The 21,650-nt window shown below is 53.3% G+C and overlaps 9 protein-coding genes across 9 annotated transcripts; 3 read left to right on the top strand and 6 right to left on the bottom strand.

The window, feature by feature from the left end:
* Positions 1 to 137: 137 nt before the first annotated feature.
* Z520_08395 (uncharacterized protein) lies at positions 138 to 1,403 on the bottom strand (the record flags this gene model as incomplete). The annotated part of the gene is made up of 1 exon (XM_016778892.1): positions 138 to 1,403. One exon carries the CDS (start codon positions 1,401 to 1,403, stop codon positions 138 to 140), a length of 1,266 nt encoding a protein of 421 aa, XP_016629811.1.
* A 1,118-nt stretch (positions 1,404 to 2,521) lies between these two features.
* On the top strand, positions 2,522 to 4,919 carry Z520_08394 (uncharacterized protein; the record flags this gene model as incomplete). The annotated part of the gene is made up of 2 exons (XM_016778891.1): positions 2,522 to 2,948; positions 3,004 to 4,919. The coding sequence occupies 2 exons, from the start codon at positions 2,522 to 2,524 to the stop codon at positions 4,917 to 4,919; spliced, it is 2,343 nt and encodes a 780-aa protein (XP_016629810.1).
* Positions 4,920 to 5,739: 820 nt separating this feature from the next.
* Z520_08393 (uncharacterized protein) lies at positions 5,740 to 8,691 on the bottom strand (the record flags this gene model as incomplete). The annotated part of the gene is made up of 1 exon (XM_016778890.1): positions 5,740 to 8,691. The coding sequence occupies one exon, from the start codon at positions 8,689 to 8,691 to the stop codon at positions 5,740 to 5,742; it is 2,952 nt and encodes a 983-aa protein (XP_016629809.1).
* Positions 8,692 to 9,395: 704 nt separating this feature from the next.
* Positions 9,396 to 12,317, top strand: Z520_08392 (uncharacterized protein; the record flags this gene model as incomplete). Its single annotated transcript, XM_016778889.1, has 1 exon — positions 9,396 to 12,317. The coding sequence occupies one exon, from the start codon at positions 9,396 to 9,398 to the stop codon at positions 12,315 to 12,317; it is 2,922 nt and encodes a 973-aa protein (XP_016629808.1).
* Positions 12,318 to 12,732: 415 nt separating this feature from the next.
* Positions 12,733 to 14,547, bottom strand: Z520_08391 (uncharacterized protein; the record flags this gene model as incomplete). Its single annotated transcript, XM_016778888.1, has 1 exon — positions 12,733 to 14,547. One exon carries the CDS (start codon positions 14,545 to 14,547, stop codon positions 12,733 to 12,735), a length of 1,815 nt encoding a protein of 604 aa, XP_016629807.1.
* Positions 14,548 to 14,921: 374 nt separating this feature from the next.
* On the bottom strand, positions 14,922 to 15,437 carry Z520_08390 (uncharacterized protein; the record flags this gene model as incomplete). The annotated part of the gene is made up of 2 exons (XM_016778887.1): positions 14,922 to 15,336; positions 15,403 to 15,437. The coding sequence occupies 2 exons, from the start codon at positions 15,435 to 15,437 to the stop codon at positions 14,922 to 14,924; spliced, it is 450 nt and encodes a 149-aa protein (XP_016629806.1).
* Positions 15,438 to 16,266: 829 nt separating this feature from the next.
* On the bottom strand, positions 16,267 to 17,701 carry Z520_08389 (uncharacterized protein; the record flags this gene model as incomplete). The annotated part of the gene is made up of 3 exons (XM_016778886.1): positions 16,267 to 17,466; positions 17,527 to 17,583; positions 17,636 to 17,701. 3 exons carry the CDS (start codon positions 17,699 to 17,701, stop codon positions 16,267 to 16,269), a joined length of 1,323 nt encoding a protein of 440 aa, XP_016629805.1.
* A 557-nt stretch (positions 17,702 to 18,258) lies between these two features.
* Z520_08388 (uncharacterized protein) lies at positions 18,259 to 18,870 on the bottom strand (the record flags this gene model as incomplete). The annotated part of the gene is made up of 1 exon (XM_016778885.1): positions 18,259 to 18,870. One exon carries the CDS (start codon positions 18,868 to 18,870, stop codon positions 18,259 to 18,261), a length of 612 nt encoding a protein of 203 aa, XP_016629804.1.
* A 683-nt stretch (positions 18,871 to 19,553) lies between these two features.
* Z520_08387 (uncharacterized protein) lies at positions 19,554 to 19,887 on the top strand (the record flags this gene model as incomplete). The annotated part of the gene is made up of 1 exon (XM_016778884.1): positions 19,554 to 19,887. A coding segment is annotated over one exon (333 nt), but the record flags the coding sequence as incomplete, so codon positions are not given.
* Positions 19,888 to 21,650: the final 1,763 nt, after the last annotated feature.

Here is a 21,650-nt window from a genome sequence, read left to right as displayed (position 1 = left end):
TGTATGAACAACAATTCTATTTGAACAAAGCTACCGTCCTGCAGACATATGTTTCTCTTCTACGCGCCTGTGACAGACGCAGACACCTCCGAGACGCCTTCGCTTCAATGGACCGCCACTCTGACTGATACCTGATTTTACCGAGCCGATTTGTGCTCCTCCTTGCCTTTGATACCTCCCGCTCGGCCGTGAAAGCCCCACGATATCTGATTTGCAACATGAATCTCGACACCAAGGTCCTCTGCGAAAGTCCAAACAAGGCCGGGGTTCTTCTGGAAGTATCGTCCAACAAAAGTGGTGTCCAGGCCTTGGTCGAGAAGTTCTTGTGCCTGAGTTCCGGTTGTGATGGACCCAACAGTTCCGACAAGCAAAGAATCACCCACCTCCTTCTTCACCGCCAGTGCAAATGGAGCTTGATAGCCTGGTCCACCTTTGATCTGTTGAGAAGGGTGGATGCCGCCTGAACTGGTATCGAGAAGGTCCACACCCAACTCGGCCAAAATTGGAGCCAGCTTGGCTGTCTCCTCGACGGTCCAGCTCTCGGGGAATTCGTCTTGACCCTTTAGCCAGTCATCGGCGCTGATGCGGAAAAAGAGAGGCATGTCCTTGGGAATGACAGCCCGTGTGGCCTCGACGAGTTCCCGGGCCAATCGTGTCCGGTTCTCAAAGGATCCGCCGTATTGATCGGTTCGCTTGTTGCTGACCGGGCTGAGGAACTCATGAACGAGATAGCCATGGGCGCCGTGAATCTCGATGACGTCGAACCCAACTTTGACGGCTCTCTTGACAGCGTCCACAAAGGCGTTCTTGATTCTTTGAATGCCTTCCAGCGTGAGAGCATGAGGATCAGGGTAGGTGTCCTGGAAGGCAATGGCGCTCGGGGCAAACGTCTCAGTGGGCCAGCCGCCAGCTTCCTTCTGAGCAGTATCACCCCGACTCAGCCAAGGAGCAACGGTGCTGGCCTTGCGACCGGCGTGGCCCAGCTGGATACCGATCTTCTGGTTCTGGCTGTGAGCAAACTCGACTATCCTCTTCAAAGGCCCCATTTGGCCATCTTCCCAAAGCCCACTGTCTTCGGGGGTGATCCGACCTTCGGGAGTGATTGCTGTTGCTTCGACAAACGAGAGGCCAGGCCCTCGCTGAATTATGCCGCCAAGGTGAGTAACATGCCAGTCAGTCAGATAGCCATTCTGGGCGGAATACTGGCACAGGGGCGACAGAAAAATTCGGTTCTGGAAAGTAACTCCGCGAATGGTCAGAGGTTGGAAGAGCTTGGGAATTGGACTGCCATCAGACTGAGGATTCTTGGCTGAGCCTGATGGAGGCGATTGAGCGGGTGTGAAGTATGAGATACCCGGGGCTCCCTTGTTGATAATGAGAGGCTTTGCATCATGGGAATCCATTGGGAATGTATGAGAAAAACGTTTGGGAGGGTGGAGAGATCGTGTTAATGTGTGGGAAATGTGGACAGGCAATGTGAATCTGACTGGGGATTTGATGAGGTGAAGAAGAAAAGGTTGATGGACCTTGAATACCATTTGGAAGATTTATATGCAGGTATTTGAGGCCTCCCGAGTTTTCTTCACGCCTCGTCTCTCGACCTGGGGGCTCGGAGGAACTCTTCCACCTGTAAATGGGGCTTTGAAATCAACTGCCGAGTCCTCCAATCAGCGTTACTCACCACGTCAAAACGTTGCCGCGATCGTTGACAATGACATGGACGGATGGCGCAAGCCAAAAAGAACATCCACGAACATCCACGGACATCGTACTCGGAGTTGGGAGCCACAGCTCTCAGTGGAAAAAAAAGGCGATAAGACTCTCCAGCTCCGAGGCGGCACCAAAAGACCACTCGGGAAGCGTACGAGCGGACATCAAGTCCGTCCACGGTGGTCTTTGCCATGGGATTGACGTAGCGCCTTCCCAGAAACGGCTTGATTTCCAAGGTTTGTGGTACGGTCTTTACTCGGTATTCGATGTGGTGGTGCTGCGAGTTGGAGACGCTGAGTAAAATAAATGTACGAGCGATGACTGAGCATGAAGACTCTCCAGCTGGCTGGGTGGCTGGGTGGCTGGGTGAGCGGCATTTAGGCAGTCTGACCGTGCCTACAATAGGTAGTCACAGCGCCTATTATCCACTATCGATTTAGGAGATTGGACCGCCCAGCCGCCAATGGGCAATGGGAGCATGTTTCTGTCAGACACCAATGCCTGGCTGGGTGGCTCGGTGGCTGGCGAGGTGCGAGGCTCCTCGAACAAAAAACATCGCAACATCGTTTTCCCGCAACGACACCCCGCCCTCGTATAAGGTATGTCAAGCTGTTGGCACGCGAGCACAAGGCTGGATATGATTTCTCGTCAAGCGCTACCAGTGGTCTGGGAAGACGCGCATTCACATCCCTTGCCACTTTGCGCCATGCTGCTGTTCAGAATGAGCTTCTGGGATTGACAAGTCGCGGTTCCCTGAGTCATGGTGTCGTTGAATACCGTTGCGAGCGCTCGCAATTCGATGCCCCCAGCCATGTTCTCCGTCCTCTTTCGAAGGTGCCATACCTGTCTCGGTGTGGCAGATAGTGGACGACCCGAGTTTGATCTGGACGAGCGGAATTACCTGATGTTTCATGGCCTCGCGATATCTGTGCCGCGATTGCAGACTTCCTCAAAGTGCGCGGTGTGCTCCCTCCTCCTCCGAGCGGTGCAAGAAACTCTCTCCCAAACCTCCAACCTGCTACCAGATATGTACGTGATCGTTCGTGAACGTCTTGCGCTCGGACACATTTCTGTGGGCGCGATAGACAGGGAGCGACTTTCTGATCACGACCGAAAAAATGTGACGCCTCCCCCGTGTCTTCCATGCTATTATCTGGACACCGCCTGTGGCGATTGCCTGGATCGTGACTTGCAGCTCCCCTGGTTGCATATAGGTGATTTTGAAATCAGTCTTCAGCGTGAGACTCTAGGAGGGGGATGCATGAACAAGCAGATTCTGACCGATCTCTCCAGGCGACTCCGTGCCATTCCTCAGGACGCTTTTGCCGAAGAGACGTTCAATCCAGCCGACGGCATTGGACCATGAGTGTCTAACCTTGATCAAGACGTGGATACAAGAGTGCCGAGCTCAACATCAGCGATATTGTGCTCCTACGCAAGCTACAGTGCTACCGGACCACCTCGTTGACATCGGAGAAACGCCCGGGTCCAGGATCCGCGTCGTCTCGTCCGCTGGCCTTCAAGTACCATATGTCGCGCTGAGCTACTGTTGGGGGGCAACTGAGAGTATAATGACCACGAGTGTGAACATGAAAGACGGACCGCGCCAAATTGCGTGGGAGGACGTTCCAGCTACCTTCCAGGACGCAGTCAGAGTTGCGCAGGGCCTAGGTTACCAATACCTCTGGATCGACTCGCTTTGCATCATCCAAGACACCGATGATTTATTTGTCCAACTGCAGAAAATGCCCGACATCTACCAAAATGCCGTCTTGGTCATTTCCGCCGACTCAGCTGTCAACACCATCTCCGGATTTCTGGCGCAACCCCGACATCCCTCCAAGAAGATCCCAGTTCACCCGACGCGCGGATTGCCCACTCGGTATCGCAAAGTCTCCAATGGACTAGAGCTTCTCCTCAATGACTTATCATGTATCGGTGTCTCCCACCGATTCTTCGTGCCGGACGGCGACAACGGCATGATTCGCGTACCCAATTCAGAGATCATGGTCGCCAGAAACGTTGTCTTCGAGCGGGCGTGGTGTTTCCAGGAGCGATTGCTTGCAAGCCGGATCCTGCATTTCACCGCGGATGAAATTGTGTGGGAGTGCAGGACTGAGTCAGATTGCGAATGCGGGTGGATGAAAAATGCTACCAATGCCATCGTGGGCCAAAAGTGTCGTACCCTCAAAGAAACATTTAACCGTCCAAGGACCCCCAACCCATTCATATCCAAGTCGGCCCGGGAGTCCAACTGGGAATGGTGGGAGCAGATTGTCGCAACTTACTCGGCATGTAAATTGACAAAAGATACCGATCGGCTGCTCGCCATCTCTGCTGTGGCCACGCAGCTGGAGCGACGGCTGGAGCCTAAGGAATTGGAACAGGAATTCTACTTCGCTGGGCTCTGGGGGAGTGCCTTCCCGGAATGCTTATTATGGAGGTCTGCAAATGAGCCCAGTGAATATGACACGCAAACCTCAGCTGCCGTGTTGGATCATGCATTCAGGCCACCACCGCGGGTTCGCTCGGCGGCCGTTACAGAGACAGCGCTGAGGCAGTCCAGAGCTCCCACACACTCTCGGCCCGTTGATTTTGTTGCACCAAGTTGGTCCTGGGCTTCCGTGAAGGGACCTATAAAGTTTCTTCCTCGCACAAGCCAGTTTTCTATCTCCACCATCCTCGACGTGCAAGTCCAGCCCCGCAGTGGGCATACTATCTTTGGTCAACTCGAATCTGCCTCTCTCCTCTTGCGGGCACCAGCTGTCAAGGCCAAGCTTGAGCTCTACCATCCGAAGGTCCAGCTAGTCCGAGAGCTATCGGCCCTGGAAGCGTGGGTGGTGATCAATGCGGAATGTCAAGGCCTCGTCTTTTTGGACGTTTGCAAAGAACCCGAGAGCCTTGGATCTTCTGGCGAGCGGGACGTCGTCTGCGTCTTCTTGGATTTCCCCATATACTTCCAAGGTCGACCACGTTACCATGCCTTGGTGCTGGAGCGATCCACCTTCCCATCTGGCCAGCGTCATCAGCGTTGGAAGTACGCCCGCGTGTATCATCGGCTTGGGATAGCCGAATTTTTCCTGTCTGAGACGCAGAGGGCCGGGTTGGAGAAGTCGAGCCCGCACGGCAAGAACGACAAGCTCGTGGCCCGACCGCCAACCTTCATCACCGAGATTGGAGCCGTGCCACAGGTGATGCAGATAATTTGACCTCACTTTGACCTCAGCTGCAAAACAACTCTCAAGGCTGCTTGGACGAGGTACCGCTCCGTATTCGGGAGGAACGGTATCTTTCTGGGAAAAGGGGGGGAATACCCCATGGCGCGAACAGATTGACAATTTTTGCTATCTGGCCAACTCCTTGAATCAAAGGCCTCCCAGTTTTACTCGTACTGTAAGCCCGCCCGCCACCCACTTAGATCGAACTCCGGATCTTGACATTTTGGATAACTCCATGCTTTGTCAGTGCCCGAAGACGCTCCCTCGTGCGAAGGTTGCTGTTTGTTGGGGGAATAATAATTATCATATGTCAGCGTCGCATGTTGTCGGGTCCCCCTTTTGCCATTCGGACCATCGCTTCTTATATATACGAGTAAGACGTAGGCATCTACCTACTTGTTTCCTGGTCCCCGACAATGCCTATTGTGGTCAGGACCGATATATATTAATCAATATTCAGCTTTCTTGTCACATACCATCGTCCAGGCAAGGCTTAATAATTACGGCCACGATAGCCCTCTTTCGGTCAACTTGGCTGATCAAGTGGTTGTGAGCACTAGTACGAGGTCCTCAGTGAGCGAATGGATAGACACTTTGATGCTTGTCCCGGAAAAAAAGTATTGTTCGTATATGAAGTAGGGGAATCAAAAGGGGCCATGGCTAAGGGCCCGTAGTCACAGCTTGCTAGACTAGACGCACGCTTCTTTGCTTTGTTAAACAAATCCCAACAAATCCCATAACCTCGTAATTCTTTGACAGACACTGCGTGAAAATCCATGAAAATGCAAAACGCTTCCCTCCGAGAGAGGGCTTAGATGTTGCCAATGACAACCATATACCTCAACTTCCCGTCCTTGCTAGACTTTGTCTGTGTATCACTTAATCCGCCGCCGATCCCAATCCCATCGTCGAGCTGCATCTGGCTGCTCTTCCACCCCCAACTCTTGCTGACGTCGAACTTGTCCGGCGCGCTCTCGTAAATGCTCAAAAGTCGCCCGCCTTTGCTCGGTGAGTAGATCTTGAAATAGGTCCGGATGGTCGGACGCCCGTCCATGTAAGGCGGCATGGCAGAGACGTTGTATTTCCTGTTTGTCCGCAACAACTCTGCGTCTTCCTCGTCCGAGTCTAGCATCAGGGCGTGGTTGTCTGGGGGAGAGGTGGGAGTGTCGGTGGACGACAGCCTTCCTGCAGTTGTTTCGGCATTTTGTGACGTCTTCTGTACCGACGCCTTTGCCGCCGTCCGCCGCCGTCGCAAAGTCGTCCTGTCGCCTTCCGTCATCTGCGGATTTGAACTGTCGTACTCCTGTGTCGACTCGGCCGATGCATCCTCCTGCTCCACTGCCGACGACCCACGGACGGGCTCATTGACGTGCCAACTCCGGTTTCGCCGTTCGTTCTTTCGGAGCAGCATCTCCCGCTCCAGCTGCCCGATGCGATCGTCCACAGTGGAAGACATCCACAGGGCAAGAGGGTCCTCGCACGGATCTTTATCCTTGGCTCTGTGCAAGTATATACCCAACTGTTGGACCTTGGAATTGTTGACGCGCTGGATGTAGAGGTTCCACAGACTCCCTGCATACCAAACAGTGTGTGAATAGACCCGCTTCTTCTCTTTGAGTGTCCGTGGGCTGGGGAACTCCGCTGAAAACCGGAATGGAGGGTAATAGCTGAAACGGGGCGCCGACGTTGGCGAATAGCCTCTAGACGGAGGCCTGCCACTGTCGATTACATTGCCACTTGTGAAGTCGAGAGCCCAGGCCACGTCAGTGGGCTCGAGGCTAGCTGATAACCTGGCTGCATGTGTGCTCCACTCCGCAACGCTGGTCGAGTTGGCAGCTATACACGCTTCTCGAGTGCCTCCCATCACGCACGAGACATCGTTACTCGGAATCCAGAATTTCCGAGGCTTGCCGTTGCCATCCCAGGAGCCAGACTCCATCTCTGCAGGGACTTCGTTAGGGCTGGGTGGTCCATCATCTCGTGACTTTCCTTTCTTATGGATCGATGCTTGCTCGGCATGATCCTCGGCTTCTTCAAAGTCTTCAGCTACTTCGCTCAGCCCGAGTGCTTCGTCAGTTTCAGTGGCATTGAGAACTTTCTGTCGGAGTTCCATCGACATCCATAAAGCATCAGCTATGACCTTTTCTGGGAGTACTGGAACTCCAAGGATGTCCTTCTGCGTCCGGATCTGCTGCAATTGTTCGAAGCGAAGATGAACATAGTGGATTCCTTCGTCCAGCAGCACGAGTAGGGGTGCGATTTCCGGGGATGTGTACAAGGCAACCCAGGCCTCGTCCTTTTCAGAAACGTACCGATTGTGTCCAGTTATCCGGTAAGGTGCATCAAATCTCACGGCAAAGAATCGCAGACTTGTTGGTTTGGGGTAGAGATATCGACCACTCGGGGAGACTAGCCCTCCTTCGATGGCCTTGGCCCTCAGTCGGCGATTCAATAGCTTTAAAGCGAGATACCACCTCTCCCACTCGCTCGGGACGAAGAAGGGGTCCCCCCCGACGATCTCGCGGATGATCTCAGCTGGGATTTCGTCCCAGTACTCATACGGCATCTCCCAACCCTCTTTGCAAAGCATGGCTTTCGCGGAAGCGAGGACACGGTCCCCGGCTTTGCCATAGTAATTGTTAGTTACTAGCTTAATCAAGCTGTGAAGGGTAGCTGGCTGCATCTGTCGAAGGATCGAATCGACACAGGAGTCTACTAGGTCAGGCATGTCAAGCCAACATGCTGTTGCGAACAGGCCAATGGCTTCTTCCTCTTCCTGCACCGGAAACTGTGTTCCGTAGATTCTCTTCAGGGCAAGCTCGAAAGCGTTTTTGGTGATGTTGGGGTCGAGGTCTTCGCAAGGGATTCTCATCTCTCGCGCTGTACTCTCTGCCCAAGAGCCCGAGAATGCAGACGAAAAGTAAGGAACACGATCGAGGAGCAGTTTGTGAAGTCTGTAACTCTGACCAAAAGCATACACAGTAATATCTGAGTGACGGCCTTCCTCGAATCCATGATGGAAGAGATGACCAGTGAGTGTCGCCGAGCCACCTATACTTCGGCTGGCACTGGACACGGTTCGAAGGTGGGAATGGACTCTGGATGCGGGATCAGGACTTGTTGTGTCGCTTGTTATGAACAGGCGGGCAAGGGTCGTGGAGGTGTTGACAGAATCCGGCTCAAAAATGTTGGTGGCTGTGCTCGTCGTGGGGTCATCTACATCCTTTTCAGGATTGAGCAGAGGATGTCGACTGCTCGAGGCAGCGGGTAAAGCGGAAGGCGTGGCGTCTCCAGCCTTTACAATACCACGCATACTTGCGCCAGCACTTGTCAAAGCCGCCAATGAGCCAGAATTGGTCGAGGATACTGCAGCGCTCAGAGATGCCAGAGCAGTATTTGCAGAGACGGAAGCAGTAGGCGGTCCCGATACAAAGATTGACCGAAGGGGAGGCTCGAAGGAGACGGGTGTAGGCTGCTCTCCATAGGACAAGCCAGGGATTTGGTTGGAAGAAGCTACCCTTCGCTGAGGGAGCGGTCTAGAGCTGGGAACTGTGCTGGTGGGCTGTTGAAGGGGCGATCTGACAATTCCTGGAGAAGAAGGCTCGAGATAGCGTGAGGGGTGAGAAGAGGATGTTGCAGTACCCTGTTCACTCCAGGCGGTCCTGTCATCATCTGGCATGGTAGTAGACGCATCGTAACCTGAGATCAGACCGTCGAGATCGTCTCGTGGGGGACTCCAGCCGCTGAACTGTTCTTGATCCATCAGACTGGACTATTCCCCAAACCTCTGAAAGAGCGTGACGACGTTCTTCACATAGCCGTTGAGTAGACTCGAAGGCTGTTAGCGCTTTGCAGCAAGAAGCATTTTGGTCATAGACGGGGGGAGAAAGGCAGTGACCGCCAACGCTGACGTTCAACCGACTCTTCGGAGGAGACTCGTTACAGGAAACCCAAAGAGAGCAATCCTGGAGGCCAGTGGATGTTCTATCAACTTCTCAAGAGGCAATATTGGAACCAGCACTGTCCCTCTGCTTCGTAGATAGTGGTAATTGTCATAGACTGCAAAAGTTGGCAAGACTGTTGAAAGATGTTGCAAAATGTTGCGAGAGATAGCGGGACAAGATGATCGTCAAGGCGTCACCTGGACGTTGTGCCGTCCAAGTTCCCGTTGTGCAGCCGCGCAGCCACGCAGCCACAAGCCACGTGTGGTCAGTGGTCAGTGGTTGTCCCGGAATTACTGCTCGGTACGCCGGACTTAAATTATTTGGCGACATGCTCTGCCGCAGGAGGACAGCCTGGTTGTTCTCTCACTTCACACCGACAGCCATCACACACGCAGAAATGGCAGTCTAGACATTTCGCCTCACTGCACCTGCGACCAGTTGAAGACGTTGCGATCTTGCTGTTTTCACGGGCACAGCAGCATGGCCGGCTGTGTATCTGCCACGTCTCCCTCCCCCGTTCATCATGGAAGGCCCAACTGTCGCAGCCGTCGTGAATGGTGACCACTATCGCTTCGCCGACCAAGAACCACTTACACCTCCTGATTCTCAGAACTCCCCATCGCCGGTCCGTTCGCCCACAGGTCGAAAGAATGTTCAAGATGGGGCGCCGCCGAGACAGAACAACAGTTCATCCGAGTCGGATAATACACAATTTCGACTAGATGAGGGTCTAAGCAATGGTCTTGAAATACAAAATGGACTTGAGAACATCACCAATGGGTTTGTCGACATGGGTCATGTTCATGCGGCGGGAGGGTCTACATCCACAACCATGTTGCCAAACGGCGAGACAAAAGACGAGGCTTGTTCGCTCCCTCCCAGTACAGACTTACGTCCATTGGTTTCGAGGCATATCGCAGAACGTCGATACGGATTGGAAGTCGAACAAAATGGGGGAATAGTGTACAAGCCATCGCCGGATCAATTGCACAGCCTGCCACCTGCTGTTGACTCTCTTCATGTTCGTCCTGAGGATTCGCAAATAACGACACCAGTCTCGAGCGATGAGCTGAGCCCTCACACGCTCCTGCCCGTCACTGACAAATCTCCTGAATCTCCCTATGAAGATGTCTTCAGTTCCACTCCGAAGGCAGAACCAAGCACATCTAGGCAATCGGAGACGTCAGAGACACGAAGAAGTCGTAACCTCACTATCGAGACCAGCAACCACCTGCTGCAACCTACAGGCAGTCCTTCACCGAGGCCCAATCTCCCACAACGGGCTCTATCTACTCCCAGTTCCCTCAAGAGCCCTCAGTCTCCTCAGAGGCAAGATAGGATCGCCTCACGACCAACTCTCAAGATTCCTGAGACCGGCGCTAAGGTTGATGGAACTGGAGGAAGAAGACATTCGTCTTCAGGACGACCTCTCCCGTCCCCTATGCCTGCATCGATTCCATTGCCGCCTTTGTCAATCCCGACATATCTCCAGCTTGAACTGTCCTCACAACGACCTTCCCAATTGTACATCCACAGGTCCGCTAACAGCGACTTTCCGTATGAGTCTTCACGAGCCAAGGTCGAAAGACTGATGAACTTCTTGCTGCTTCCCATGTATCTCGAGAGCGTCCTGTGTTTCGGGACTCTTGCATGTCTCGATTCATGGCTCTATACTTTCACCATTCTTCCGCTTAGGCTCCTCAAATCCTTTTACATCCTAGCCAAATCTTGGTGCATCAACCTCATGAGGGAGGTGCATTTTGTCTTCAATTTTGTCTACAACGGGACCGGAAGAATGTGGAGAAGACGGAGGAGCAGTCTTGTGTCGGTCTCTACGCGAAAAGCGTCGAGTTCTGATGCCAGCGAAAGCAAAACTGCTCAAGCTATCGCGGCACAAAATCGCAGGAATGGCAGACACCATCAGAGAATAAAGTCGGTGCCATCTGCATTGCTTCCCGATGACAAAGCGGACATGCTTAAGGGGCTGCTGATCATTTGCACATGCGTTATCCTTCTCAGGCTTGATGCTAGCCGGATGTACCATTGGATTCGTGGTCAAGCCGCCATCAAGCTGTATGTCATTTACAACCTTCTGGAGGTCTGCGATCGGCTCTTCTCCGCAATAGGACAGGATGTTCTCGAATGTCTGTTCTCCAAGGAAGCCCTCGAACGCAAGCCAGATGGCCATAGCAAAGTTCTTCGGCCATTCTGGCTGTTCGTCCTGGCACTCACCTACACTGTTATTCATTCTACAGCTCTGTTCTATCAAGTCATCACGCTCAACGTGGCTGTCAACTCATACTCGAACGCCCTCATCACGCTACTGTTGTCAAACCAGTTTGTGGAGATCAAGTCCACCGTCTTCAAAAAGTTTGAGAAGGAGAACCTTTTTCAGTTGACTTGTGCCGACGTCGTTGAACGCTTCCAGCTTTGGCACATGCTGGTCATTATTGCATCCCGGAACATCGTGGAAACTGGAGGGTTAAGTGCAGGGTTGAGTGCTTTCGCCAGAGCATCAACTGCAACAGCGGCGCCTCCACTGACTACGAATAGCAGCATTCCTTTTACCAGCGCTCTTCCTCCGAAGTCGGTTAGCTCGATCCTTCCAAAGTCATTCACTCTGTTACCGGCAGCAGTCAATACGATAACTTCGTACGCGCCAGCTGTCAGTCAGGTGCTCGGGCCGTTTCTGGCAGTCCTTGGGTCTGAAATGTTGGTTGATTGGCTCAAACATGCCTACATCAACAAGTTTAACAACACCCGCCCGGCAATATACGACCGATTTCTGGATGTTTTAGCAAAGGATTATTACACAAACGCTTTCGGCGACCAAAATCTCACCAAGCGGTTGGGGTTGCCGGTCATCCCTTTGAGCTGTCTCTTAATCCGAGCCACCGTGCAAACATACCAGATGTTCATGGCCGCCTGGGTGCCCTCGAGTTCGCCAAGCTCATCAACCAGCCTGGCCAGTATCCACGAGCATTACTCTGCGGCCCGTTCAAACATGCCCATGACCACGAGCACGGCGATTTCCAAAACCGTCGACGACATCATCAGAGCCATTCCCGTGGCCATCACCAGCTCCAGCGTCGTCACTCACATGACGACCATCCTGTTATTCCTTCTCTTCTTCCTGATCCTCCTGGCCTGCAAGCTCGTACTGGGAATGCTTTTGCTTGCTTTTGCGAGATCTCGATACCGGTCGATGAAGCTGCGCGAGAGAAACCCCATTTACCACGTTGACGGCGGCCGGCGCGTCGGCGGGTGGGGCGTAGTTGAAGTCGACGACGATAAACGCAGATGGATCTATGAGGATGATCCCGCCGGTCTCAAGGCATTGCGTGAGAGGGAGGAGAAGGACAAGAAGAACAAGGAAAGGGGGAATGGAGTCGAGAGTTTTGACAAAGTCAGACGGTACGAGATGGTGGCGAAGAGGATATGGTAGCCCCAACAGACCCAACTAATAAGTAGTTGTACGTAGTTGGCGAAGCATTCTAATGAAGTACCGAGTGCTCTGCTTGAAATTGGATTGTTCTTGCGTCATTGGTACCAAACATGGATGGTATCTCTTCTTTCGTCAGTCAGACGAAGCATTCATCTACTTGCATGCGCCACATTTTCTATCCTTTCTTGGATCCACAGCATAGGTATCTTGTTCGTCTCGTGTGTATCTCTTTGGTTTCGTGGAACATCAGCGTAAGCCCATACATACACACACACACCCACCCACCCCTCTCCGACAGACATACTCTCAAGAAAGAGGGAAAAATTCACGGGCATGGTAGCTCATCACAGACGATTTTGGGATAAAAGCCAGCAAAGCACCAGCGGCAGCGGCGGCGGCGGCGGCAGCAACAGACTCAAGGGGCCGGTCTAGTGGCGACGACCTCGCCGGCGACAGCGCCGTCCTTCCCGCCCTGCGGAGTCTTCTCCTCCTTCATGAAGGGGAAAGCCAGGACCTCGCGAATGGTGTAGTTGTCCGTGAGGAACATGACCATCCTGTCAATGCCCATGCCCCAGCCACCCGTGGGTGGGAGGCCGAACTCGAGCGAAGTGCAGAAATTCTCGTCGATCATCTGCGCCTCGTCGTCTCCCTGGGCCTTTTGGCGTGCTTGTTCCTCGAAGCGGAGCCGTTGGTCGAAGGGGTCGTTCAATTCGGTGTACGCGTTGACGATTTCCTTCTTGCATACAAAGGCCTCGAAGCGTTCGCAGATGCCGGGGGACGAGCGGTGGTATTTGGCCAAGGGGGACATGATTTGGGGGTGGCCGGTGATAAAAGTCGGGTTGATGCAGGTTTCTTCGATGAATTCGCCGACGAGCTTGTCGAGCATGCGCGCGTTGGTTTCGGGAGGCGGGCAGGTCACGTTGCACTTTTTCAGGACGCGCTTGAGGAACTCGTTGGTCTCGGTCGTGTGGAGTTGGTCGCCCCGTGGGAACTTCTCGCCTGTGGCTTCCTCGAGCGCGGGGATCATGTCGATGCGCTTCCACGGCCGCGACCAGTTGACTTGATACACTTCGCCCGTCTGCGTGTGGAAGGTCGTGTGGTACCCGCCCGTGATTTCCTTGACGAGTCCCGAGACGAGCTCTTCGGTGCGGTCCATCACGTCGTAGACGTCGGCGTAGGCCTCGTAGAACTCGCAGGTAGTAAACTCCGGGTTGTGCGTCAGGTCGGCGCCCTCGTTGCGGAATTGTTTCCCCAGCTCGTACACCCGTTCGATCCCCCCGACGACCAGCATCTTGAGAAACAGCTCCGGGGCAATGCGCATGAACATGTCCGTCTGGTACTCGTTGATGTGCGTCTTGAACGGCTTGGCCGTGGCCCCGCCCGCGATCGAGTTCATCATGGGTGTTTCCACCTCGACGAAGCCGTTGGAGTCGAAGTAGCGCCGGATGTAGGAGACGATCCTGGCCCGGGTCAGGAGGATGTTGCGCGACTTGTCGTTCATGATCAGGTCGAGGTACCGTTGGCGGAAGCGGGTTTCGACGTCCTGCAGACCGAAGTGTTCCGAGGGGATTTGGTGCAGACAGGGGGTGAGGAGGATGACTTGACGTGCAAACACGGACAGTTCCCCTTCGTTGGGCCGGTTCTTGGGTGACGTTCTTCCGGGGTATCCTATCACTCCGATGATGTCTCCTCTCCGCAGGTGCTCGTGCTGCGCCTCGAAGGCGACGTCTCCGGCAGCTTCTTGCGCCTGACACATTATTTGGACCTTGGTGCCGCCGCTTCGGATGTCGTAGAAGACCAGCTTCGCACCCGCGGATCGCTTGACATACACCCTACCTGCGACCCGTATTTCCACCTCCTTCTTCTGCTCGCCGGGCTTGAGGTCGGCATATTCCTGGACGAACTTGCTCAGATCCGTATTAACCGAGAATTTGTGAGGGTAGGGGTTGGGGTCCTTGGTCTCTCGCAGCCGGTTGATGCGCCCGCTTCGGATTTCAAAGTACTGGTTCGGGTTGAGATTGCTCTCGTCGAGTTCCGCCTTCATGGCTTTCTTCTCGACTTGGAGCGGCGCGGCCGCAGCGGCAGAGGCGGCCTTTTCCTTCTTTTTCTCCTCGAGTTGTCTTTGCTTCTGTCTCTTCTTCAATTCTGACTTGGACACTCTCTCGCCGGTGACCTCGTCGAGGTGGAGATTGGCGGTGTCTTGCGTTACAGACTCAGTGGCGTCCGCCATGATGAAGGTGTCAGCAGGCTGAGGGGCAATGTTATGACTTATAAATGTCAATACGATCGCAATGGAAGGCCTGGGTTGAAGAGTCACAAAATAAAATGTCCTGAAAAATGACTCAATTAGTGTGGGGTCGTGTGCTTCACTGACTCGCGTTGTCCTGTTCTGGCGAGGGGCACGAGTGAGAAGAGGGCGAGGGGGATACTACCTAGTAGGCAAGGGGATACTAGGCGAACCTGTTTACGCAATGCTTTGCTGAGGGTTGCTCGTCTCATTCTACACTTCCCGCAATACCGTCTCTCCGTCTTGGGCCATTAAATCTGCCCCCATTCCCGTACTTCTTGGTCACAATACTAAGGAGAAAGGGAAACATGACTGCCTCAAAGCATCTTCAGAGCCGTCGACACGCACAAGGCCCAGAGTCCACCTTGCACCAACCAAACGGGTGACCCCAAAAACCTGCCACGTCCACCTTTCTGCTGGCTCTGGATGTAGCCATAAGCATAGGCAGCCCGAAAGGCCACCCAGGCAACCCCCAAAGCCGCCGTAGCCGTGGGGTACTCCAAGCCCGCAAACAACAAAAACGCCATGGTCTGCGGCATGTTCTCGAGCAAGTTGCCGTGCGATCTCTGGGCGCAGTTGAATTTGTAGGCGGCTTGGCTCTCTTTGGCCTTCTCGTGCGAGGCGTAGGCGTTCGGGTAAGCGACGCCAGCTGGCTTGCGGAGTATGGTTACGACGTTGCCTTGCATCCAGGAGAGGAACGGAATCGCCCCGAGAGCGACGAGGACGACATAGCTTCGAGTCGCCGTCAGTCAGCTCGTCCCGCAGCTAGAAGAATTTGAGTGTTGTGCTGGAACTCACCCGTAGCGATCAGGAACTGTAAGCGTGTACACCATTTTGGATTCGCGCTTTCTTCTTCAACGCGTAGCCGTTGAGACGTGCCAGAACAAGTCGATCGAACTCTGGCAATGACCAGCTTGCAGAAAATGGAAGAATCAAGCTGTTGAAAAGGAAACTAGCTGTCCCGTCAAACAAGGCAACAATCGATTGACGAGAGCTTCATCTCGGATGTTTGTATCCATCCGAGGGAGGCCCGGGCAAACTTTGGTCCGAGAAGCTCGTACCCCGTATTGCCAGCGTGTTCGTTTCCCTGTCTGTGAACATTGCCTTGCTCACTGAGCTCATTTGCCCTACCTACGTGTTCATGTCGTCCCAATGAGTTCTGTCGATTGCGTTTACAGCAAGGCCTTCCAGGTGCTGACGAACTTCAGGCGCCCGAAGCTGTGTCATTGTCCAGAACATATTCTTGCGAACGACTGTGCCGAGGTCCAACAAACTCACCGATTGTGTTCCATAGACATTCGAGAAGATATGAGAGCATGACTGAAAACAACAGATATATTGGAGAGGAAGGAGTCAAGGATGCTTATATGACCTTGCATTCCCTGTTTTGGACGTAGCCCTAGGCGCTTACTATTCACCTCAGTTTCAAGACGAATTGCGTGCTGGACGGAGACAGGAACCAATCATGGGAGGGAATCTTGTGCTGGAGCACTGGTACATTATTTCGCGTCTGGAAAACCCATCATAAAGTCCCTTGGAATCTGTGGACGGATGCCTAATAACACAATCTGGTCCTTTTCTCTATGGCCCGTTCCTCTCATAAAATTAACCCGCTTCTGCACCGTCCTCTATTTCTTCGGAATGTCACAGTCGCAGACCAGGTTACATGATGACCTCGTTGGCAACGTCACGCTTCAACTCCTTGTACGGCAGGCAGATGCAGTTTTGAACCCGGACTTCATCTCCCACACCACACTCCTTGCCAAGAATAGTGATACTCTGGACTTTGACCCCGTTCTTGATGATGGTGGTGCTGTGGTTGGTGACAGGTGTGGCCGTGCCTTCCACTCTAGCCCAGGCTCCGACACGACTGTTCCAGCCGATGATCGCATAGAGAACGCAGGCATCGTGCTTGATCTCTGCCTCGTCGAGGACGATGGCCTCCTTGACACGCGCGCCGGCGCCGATGATGGCTTTGGGACCAATGGATACATTCGGCCCCAACTTCGCGGTAGGGTCGACTTGGGCAGTAGGGTGAATGAAGACTGGGGGAACGATGTTGGCGGATGGTGTAGCAATCTCTTCTGATTGCGACTGGAAAGCTTTCTGCAGGTACAAAGCGTTGGCGGGGACTGCAGAACCAGCCGTCTTGATCTGACGCCAGAAATCTTTGGTTTCATGGACGAAAAAGCGGTTGCTGTCGGCCAGATCAGGTAGAATGTCCTGCTCGAGCCGCATAACCTCATTCCTCTCTCCGTCTTCCTCGGGGTCGGCCATGAAGGACGAGTCGAGGTTTTCTGACGAAGGGTAGGAAATCATCCGGGGGCGCTCAGTCTTACGCTTGATGGCGCTCTTGATGGAGGGGAAGATGGCGTCGGTTGCGAAGAGGTACACACCGCAGTTGATCAAATTGGAGATGTGGCTCTCTGGCTTTTCGACGTAGTGAAGGACTCGTTTCGTGTGGGCGTCGGAGACAATGCAACCAAAGTTGGTAGCGGCGTCGTTGCTGATACGAGTGCCCAGAATGACGGCCTCAGCATCCTTTTCCTCGAAGAGCTTCAACATGGCCTCGAGGGGGAAAGAGCAGCAGACATCCGAGTTCAACACGAAGAACCTGTCGGGCTTGCCCTTCAGGATGGCATCACGAAAGTGGTACAGACCGCCGGCAGTGCCAAGCGCCTGATACTCGCGCAGGTACTGGATCTTGAACTGGGGGAATTCTCGGGACGAGTCCTTGATGAAGTCACGGAAGACATTTTCTTCGTAGTAGCCAATGAGAATGACCTCCTTGATGTCGGGGACTTTGGAGACGGCCTTCAGACAGTGCCAGATAATGGGATGGCCCGCAACATCGAAGAGAGGCTGCAGGTTGGTCCCGTCAGTTCACCATTGAGTCTCAGGTCGAACGAACCGTGACCTTACCTTTGGGACGTCGAGACTCAGTGGTCGGAAACGTGTTCCTCGCGAAGGACCTCCAACCTGTTTCCATTCAGTAGAGTTCTTCTGTCAATCTTTGATTCGCTGGTCTCACCAGAATGACGGCCTTGGTGACAGCCTGCGCCCCTGTGGGCTTTTGGCGAGAGGGAACTCTCAGCATCCTCGACTGGTCAAAGGGAGCGGTTTGAGGTTGATGGGTCGAGTTGAATACGCAGTAAGCGACGTACGAACAAGAAGTTAAGCAACAAAATGTATCTCGGGTTGGGGGTGTCGAAAGGGCTGATTGAACTGCAGCTGAGGCCACGGGGTCACTTTTCTGCTTTTCACCGCCAAAGCGTCGCCGCCCATATGATTGGCCAAGGCACTAAGCCGCTTCTGGCCGAGTCACTCAATTCACGTTGACCCAATTCCCACCTCGACCCCCTGAACACGCCTCGACGCCCAACAAGGGCGGTGAAGGGGGTGAAGATCGTTCCAGCCCGCGTCTCTTCTGGTCTATCCTACGCCAGCCTTCGGAGCACGTGGATCAATAGTAAAAGACACAATAAATCATTCTAACAAGCCATGGCTCTGACCCGTCCTTCACCGGCACACATATATATGTTACCCCTATTTCGACCGAACAACTAGGTGCGAAGTCAGTCCTCCCTACCGAGTACCTCGTACAGATCAATGCCACTCACGCCCGAGGAGTGTCCATTTCGGTCCATGAGCCCTTCAAACACGCTCTTTCTGAATGTCCTCCTCTGTCAACTCTCGATGGACCCCGACCTGAGCCACACCACCGGTAAAGGCTGCAGTTCCAACCTCCTTCAAAAATCCCAGGCTCGAGACCTCCTTCTTCCAGTACACGATATACTTGCTTTGAACCTCGATCAGGCTCATTCGGGGATCCTTCCATGTCCCGTCGTGGACACCGTCCTTCAAATCCCCGAACCACGCACTAATTTCTGAGCTGTACAACTCCTTGATTCTAGGATCGTCGTTGCTGGTTGTCGTGGCGGTGCCACTGATGGAAATCCAGTCCTGTGTCTTGCTGTCTTGGATGGTAATCTGGACTTCCTTATTCTTTTCGAGATCTTGAAATTTCTTCGAGTGCTTGTTCGCCAGGTACAAGATGTCCGGTCCAGAACGTTGGACAATACCCATCGCGCGGCCAACGGGGCCAATTCCTTGTCGGTAAGTGTTCAGCATGCTGATCTTTTTGCCATCGATGAGCTCGTAGAGTTCTTTCCACTGGTCTGCTTTGGGAGTCTCCCGGTCGAATTGCTTTGCAACCGAGGGGTCGGTCTCGGAGGCGACTTCTTTGGGGTCTAATCCTTCGGGCATCTTGAGACGTGCGGTCACGCAGAAATTTCGAGCCTGAAATCGATATACAGAAAGGTACCCTGATGGAGAGCAGGGAAGCAGATTCTTCGAGTTTGGGGTTGTTGCAAGCAAACGTCTGAAACTCAAAGCAGGAGGCATTGCAGAAGCATTGAAGCCCAGGTTCACCAGACGTTATTTATTTCAGCCAGTGTCAATGAAATCATCATGACTGACCCCAGATACGTTATATGCTTCTGTGGACCAGTGAAAGCTGTGATATGCCGGCAACGTGCCCATCCCGGCAACTTCTGACCAACAGAACACGCGCCTCCGCGTTTCTTTTAGCTGTAAACGCTGCTATTGTTTGCATGGGACCGGCTTCTAATTGTTCTGACTGGATGGCTGAGTCGAGGAGAGAGAAAGTGGTGACGACAGGAAAGTCGCAGGGTTGATATCACGGGGTCGCGGCTCGCCAAGTCCCATGTCCGCCGCCGGCTCGGGCTGCAGAGGATCCGGCGAGGTAGGGAATCCTTTGTTTGAACTCCTCATCAGAATATTATATGCATGGAAAGAAGGGTTTGGCGAAAAGTCAAATGGATACCACAATTACTGACACTCAGCGCCCAGTCTCGACCTCTCCAAACCCATTTGCATCTCCGGCCGAGAAGTAATGCGGAATGGAGGTCGGACCGAGCAAGTCAATCATGACTACTGTAGTGCCCAAGGTTGAAGCAGCAAAAGGTCTGGAACCTTCTCAGAGCCTGCAGCAGAGCAATCTCGGAATCTTGAGGTTGCATGGCATTATTGTAGATATGATTGAGACTGCTCTGGCTGATGATAAGAGACTGCAGATCTGTGAGCGCTACGATTTTTTGTATGACAAGACTAAACTTCAAAGTTCCAAGTTCTTTCTCGAACCCGACCACTTGTTCTCTAGTGATATCGACCTCGATAAGGACTCCTTGAAACGAGCCGAACTCACGGACAAAATCATCCTTGAGGAACTCTCCAAAAAATTTCCCACAAGCGGGACAGATGGTCTACTGGATGGAATCTATATGATAGAATCACTTGGAAGGCTCAAAATATGTCTCTGGCCAACGCATTCTTTTTCGGGAAATTCAGCAGTTCCTTGAATTGGCACGGTTCATTACCGATGCTATTAGAAACATACTGAAAAGGGCGATGCCGTTGCTGTTGTGGAGGGCAGCTCTGTGTCGACGGTGCTGCGGCCCACGGCGGACGGATATTACCAGCTTGTGGGTGAGTCCTATGTACATGGAATCATGGATGGAGAGGCGGTGAACGAGCAGGATATCATTGTCCTTGAGATAGAATAGACTGTCTGGAGCGCTGGGGGAGGATGAGAGTGGCATCGGCCACAGAAGGTCGCAACGCTGTTTCACAAGAGACTCTACGAGGAGGACGACGCCTATTGCACCTGAGATCAAGTTCCTAGCCAGGGGTCGACATTAGGAGGAATGCAAGGAGGAGACAGATCTACGGCTGACAATGACGGGATCAGGCGCATTGATGAGGAAGAGCATCTTCAGAGCGACGAACAACCACTGAAGTTGCGATCCGTTGAGACCACACTCTGTTTTGATCAAGTACAGCTGGTCAATGGATCAGGGGCTAGGTGCAGAAGCGCGTACAAAGACTTTGGGATCATCCGTCTCGATCGAGAATCAACGCAGAGTTTGAGAAGGCAGTGCAACCGTGAAGCTGGGCGATGATGGACCCCGGGCAGTCGAACTTCAAGTCTCATCCGGACAGCAGCCTCGTCACTGCCTGGAGTCCTCCGATCACAACGTCTATCTTCACTTGGCGAGAAGATTTCCACCTCACCCTCTATACTACTTGGCGATAGACTTCTGCCTCACCCTCTCTACCAACCTCTCTGCCTCTCTTGGCGAGAACGAATTGGACTATTTCGATCGCCTCACCCTTCGCTTTCTCTTCCAGATTCTCTCTTCCTTTCCCATTCCCCATCACACTTCCCTTGAGGTTGATTGCGCTTGCGCAAGATTCTTCAAGGGAGGTGAAAGACAAGTCTTCCCCCGGCTTTGTCTACAGGTTTCCCCCTGTTATATCATTGTGTCTCAAAGTGTGCTGACGTGGCTACAGGAATTCCGCTCGAGGATCGCTCACAGAGCAAACTGACTGCAGTCTAGGAACGCGTCCCCACCCTCTCCCTTCGACCTTGCCGACCTCGAACACGGATCACCACAACGAACCGAGACACGAGCCGATTGACCTACCGAACGAACCCCACGAGACACGACACGATCCGAACGACAGACGCGTGTTTTGCGAGGGAAACACAAGGTAAGTTGAATTCAATTCTCCCATCTTCACTTCCCGGAGACTGACATGCTACGTTAGCAGATGGAGGACATGGGTTTGGTGTTGCACCAAGTGGTGGCGTTCAGACGGTGGTTGTTGGGTAAGTGAGGTTGAAATGAATCAACCTCGAAGTGAAGCTGACTTGTGGCTGTAGAGATTTGGCTGTGCCCAAGTGCTTGTGTACAGCTTGCAGGTCTGCTGGTGGCCGTGGGTCACGGATTAGAGGCGCTGGTGCTGACGGTGTTGGTGTTGACGGTGTTGGTGTTGACGGTGTTGGTGTTGACGGTGTTGGTGTTGACGGTGTTGGTGTTGACGGTGTTGGTGTTGACGGTGTCGCTACAGCCTGAAGCACATCGATCAAAGAGAGGTGGAAAAGGCAGTCCAGCCCTCAAAGTCTCATTAGCTCAACTCAACAACATTGGCCAGGCCACAGTCACAAGAGCCTGAAGCCAGAA

The sequence above is a fragment of the Fonsecaea multimorphosa genome (assembly GCF_000836435.1).
Source record: "Fonsecaea multimorphosa CBS 102226 unplaced genomic scaffold supercont1.19, whole genome shotgun sequence".
In the NCBI taxonomy this organism is placed as follows: Eukaryota; Fungi; Ascomycota; class Eurotiomycetes; order Chaetothyriales; family Herpotrichiellaceae; genus Fonsecaea; species Fonsecaea multimorphosa.
The sequence above is the reverse complement of the archived record's forward strand: the minus strand, read 5'-3'. Positions and strand labels throughout refer to the sequence as shown.